This window comes from Rhipicephalus microplus, unplaced genomic scaffold (genome assembly GCF_043290135.1).
Source record: "Rhipicephalus microplus isolate Deutch F79 unplaced genomic scaffold, USDA_Rmic scaffold_70, whole genome shotgun sequence".
Taxonomy (NCBI): domain Eukaryota; kingdom Metazoa; phylum Arthropoda; class Arachnida; order Ixodida; family Ixodidae; genus Rhipicephalus; species Rhipicephalus microplus.
Window position 1 is genome coordinate 540,430 of NW_027464643.1, and position 4,571 is coordinate 545,000.

The window sequence follows — 4,571 nt, forward strand, 5'->3', positions numbered from 1 at the left end:
TTTCACCTATCGCAGTTTCGTACTCGCAATAAAACAACACTATCTCGTTAGATGACGTCGTTTTTGGTGGTTTCACGACGCTACCTAGCTTAAACTAACATATTTACACCTAACATAACCTTCGCACTTGTATCGTTAGAAAACGTTTTACTCGCTACTTCACATTGCTTTCTACAACATTACGACGGTTTCATGCGCTTTCACAATAGATATCGCAGTTCCCGACTTGTAAAGCTGAAAAACACTGCATCTCACTAGGTGACATGGTTTATTGAGGTTTTACGACGGATCATATCTTAACCTAACCTAACCTAACCTAACCTAACCTAACCTAACCTAACCTAACTCAACCCAACCCAACCTAACCTAACCTAACCTAACCGAACCCAACTTAACCCAACCCAACCTAACCTAACCTTGAAGCGGTATGAGCCTTTGGACAGAAGATGAAGAAGCGCGAGGGCCGGGGCAGGAAGGAAGAGGAGGATGAAGTGAAAAATAAAGCAGATTAAGATGGACGCCAGTTCCATACTGAAGCTTTAATGCTGTTCCGTTATTTTAAGTAGGAACACTACATTATTTTGGCGCAGCCGGCCATCGAAGCCATCATGTGGGTGACGTTCTTCATAGACGAGACCTCCGAGGAGATCATCTTTTCGAAGTACCAAGTTCAAGACGAAGCAGCGGTAGACCTACCTCGTGAGCTCAGCTCGGAAGAACTCGTAAACCTGGTTGTGGAAAAGGCAGCCGTAGACACTACTGAACTACGACGGAAAGGTGCTGTGAAAGTGAACTTGCGTGTGGCGACCTTCAACGACCTAGTTCTTGAACCAGCGCGTCGAAAACACTCAGGATCACGATCTTCGACGGAAGAGGTGAGCCTCGTTTTGAAAGCTTTTCAGCTGCAACAGGAACAGATGCTTCAACAAAACCAAATAATGACATCTCTTATAAGCTCTCTGAATGCTGAGAGACCGACACCTAATTTCGTAGAACCTGATGCTTTCGACGGTGTGTCTTCAAATCCAGAAAGTTGGCTTGATTTCTACGAATATGCCGCTGGAAAAAACAAGTGGCTCTCTGATGAGGCTAAAATCACCAACATGCGCGTTTACTTGAGAGGTGTTGCGCGAAAGTGGTATGAAACATGCATTCTGGAAGACAGTGACGACTCTTGGAGCCAGTGGAGGAAAAAGTTTTTGACTGCATTCCGAAGCAATCCAGTAGAAAGATGGAACACGGCGCTTAATTTCAAGTCTGAGCAAAGCTGCCTTGTCGAGTACTTCTTTGAGAAACGCCGTCTTTTAAAGCTGGCGGAGCCTTTGCTTCCATCTACGGCCGTAGTTGCCTTAATAATGCATGGATTGCACACTAACGTGTTGAAGCAAGTGCAAATACTGTCACCAAAGACTCTAGATGACCTCCTCGCGTGTCTTCAGAACATACCATCAGCTTCGGAAACAAGCATAACCGCCGAGTCAAGCAGCTGTTTCAGTCGGAGTAAATCGGACTGGTCAAGCCACCAGAAGCGCATCACGCATCCAGGCGGGCTTCCAGCAGCTGTGACCGGCACCCGGCCCCTTCCGAAGATAACCGCCAACTTGGCAATGGGCGAAGAGAGTCGTTTCAGTGGCAGGAAGAAGCCTATCGTCGCCGAGAGGATCCTGGGAACGGTGAAGTGGTTTAATGTCAAGAACGGCTATGGCTTCATCAACCGCAACGACACTCACGAGGACATCTTCGTCCACCAGACGGCCATCACGCGCAACAACCCACAGAAGTTGCTGCGCAGCGTTGGCGAAGGTGAGACCGTCGAGTTTGACGTCGTGGTCGGCGATAAGGGCTGCGAGGCAGCCAATGTGACCGGACCCGATGGTGAGCCTGTTCAGGGTAGCCCGTACGCGGCCGACAGGCGCCCGTTCCGACCCCGCTGGATTCCACGTCGCAATCAACGAAGGCGCGGGCCGGCGTCAAGGCGTGGCCGAGGGGAAGATCGAAGGGAGGAAGCAGGAAACCGAGACTCATCGCGGTCACTGCCACCGCACCAGGACCAGAGCGACCCGGCTCCTAGACGGTGGATCATGGACGGCGTGGGGAGGCCCTACCCTTGGCGATACAACCAGCGTTTCAGAGGAGTGCCACGAGCACCTCCGCGAGCCCCACCACCGCCACCGCTTCCACCGCAGCGTTTCATTGTCGATGAGCCACGGCCAGCGTACGCCGAAGAGGAGGTTTTCAACGAACCCCCACCCCGGCGCCCTCCACGGCGGTTCCGTGGCCGCTACTTTCGTCGGCGACGTGGCCGCTCGCGAAGCAACATGGAAGCAGTAGGACAAAACGGCTCTGGTGGTGGCCGTTTTCAGAGCAACCTGGAAATGACAGGACGGAACAGCTCCGGAAGAAATCTCGAAGAAGGAGTACGGGGAGGTAACGGCGGAAGTGGCAACAGGAGCCAGGAGGACTTCCAGGACAGAGGGAGTGCCCCTTCGTGGCAACGACCTCCTCCGATGTACCGACACCCAAGGTCCCACCGACGCAGAACGAAGTCACCATCCAAGAAGGCCGGGGCCCGTAATCGACGCGAGAACGAGGCGAGCAGCGGCGGAGACTCATTGGAGAGCGTGCAAAGCACTGAGAAGGAGCCTATTTCACCAGAAGAACCAGGACACTCGGCACCGACGGCTCCACCGCCGTCATCACCACCACCGCCACCACACGACGGCTTTTGGCGTACCTACAACAAGTTGGTCAAGAGGTTTACGTGGCCTCACATGAAGAAAGACGTTAGTCAGTACGTTCGTTCATGCCATGTGTGTCAAGTACACAAAGTCAAGTATAAACAGCCTACGGACACCATGATACTACCTTGCCACTCGAACGTGCCTTTTGAAGTAGTTCACCTGGATTTCGCCGAACTTAACAAGAAACGGGAAGGAGTCAGAAAAACGCAAGCTTTTCTGCTGGCCATAGATGAATGCACCAGGATGGTCGCGGCACGAGCAGGAAAAGAAGATGCAAATAGCGTCATAACCCTTCTCGAAAGGGACATGTTTAGAACTACGCGGACAATCGTATGCGATAACGGCCCCGCGTTCAAGAGTGAAAAGCTAGTAAGATGGGCTCGAGATCACAATGTATCGATCAAGTTCTGTGCGCCATACCATCCTGCGGCGAATGGGCTTGCAGAACGTGCCATACGGGACGTGAAACAATACATCAAGATGTACGATAGTTTTCCTGGGGGATGGAAATGTTCTTTAGAAGCAGCCGTAAAACATCATAACCGATCCTACACAAGTGGCTTGGGGTGCAGTCCACAGTACGCTTCTACAGGAGAGACCCCTATTCTGCAGGCAGACCGTGAGTTGGGACTCTTGGAAAACCTCAAGATTGTCGAGGAGAGGCAACAAAAATCACAGGAGGAGAGGTACCGAAAACGAATGAAAAAGAATTTCGACAAGAGGCATCGAGCAGACATGCCAGACATTCAAGTCACCGACCTCGTACTAGTGAGAAAAGGAATAAGAGATTCCAGTGCCAAATTTTATGGGCCTTACTCTGTGACCAAGACAGCCACCCAGAACGGAATTTTGAAGACTGTCTGGTACACTGGTGAACGTGGATCTGTTGAATGTGCTTCAATTGGGAATGTCTTCAAGTATTACCCCAGGAGGGGTAATTAAAAGAAAGCGGGAAGGGTGAAGCGGTATGAGCCTTTGGACAGAAGATGAAGAAGCGCGAGGGCCGGGGCAGGAAGGAAGAGGAGGATGAAGTGAAAAATAAAGCAGATTAAGATGGACGCCAGTTCCATACTGAAGCTTTAATGCTGTTCCGTTATTTTAAGTAGGAACACTACAAACCTAACCTAACCTAACCCAACCTAACGAACCTAACCTAACCTAACCTAACCCAACCCAACACAACCCAACCCAATCTAACCTAACCTAACCTAACCAAACCTAACCTAACCTAACCTAACCTTGCCTAACCTAACCTATCCTAACCTAACCTAACGTAACCTAACCTAACCTAACCTAACCTAACCTAACGTAACCTAACCTAACCTAACCTAATGTAACCTAAACTAACCTAACCTAACCTAACCCAACCTAACCCAACCCAACCCAACCCAACCTAACCTAATCCAACCAAACCTAACCTAACCTAACCTAACCTAACCTAACGACAGTTGCAAGCGCTTTCACATTAGATATCGCAGTTCCTGACTTGTAATGGTGAAAAACACTGCATCTCACTAAGTGACATTGTTTAATGCGGTTTTACGACGGTTCATATCTTAACCTAACATAACATTCGCACTTGTATCTAAAAACGCTCTCTTACACTGTTTCGTTCACAATTACGATATTTGCAATACCTCACAGTTTAACACCAACTTTTTGCAGTACAGAACGCTGTATCTCGCTAAATGACATCGTTCTTTAAGGTTTCACGATGCTTGCATGCGCTTTAACGAGAATAGCACAGTATAGCAGTTTCGTACTTGTAACGGTACAACACGCAGTATCTGGCTTGTTCATGCCGTTTTGGGTGCTTTCACAACATTTCAC

The 4,571-nt window shown here is 49.6% G+C and overlaps 1 protein-coding gene across 1 annotated transcript in view; it reads left to right on the plus strand.

Moving 5' to 3' along the window:
- Positions 1–1,263: 1,263 nt before the first annotated feature.
- LOC142790097 (uncharacterized) overlaps positions 1,264–4,571 on the plus strand; it is a 4,450-nt gene continuing 1,142 nt past the window's right edge. Inside the window, exon 1 of the mRNA XM_075885109.1 lies at positions 1,264–2,987. Within this exon, the coding sequence (XP_075741224.1) occupies positions 1,356–2,987 (1,632 nt within the window). The 5' untranslated portion in view covers positions 1,264–1,355. The remainder of the gene's footprint in view (positions 2,988–4,571) is intronic.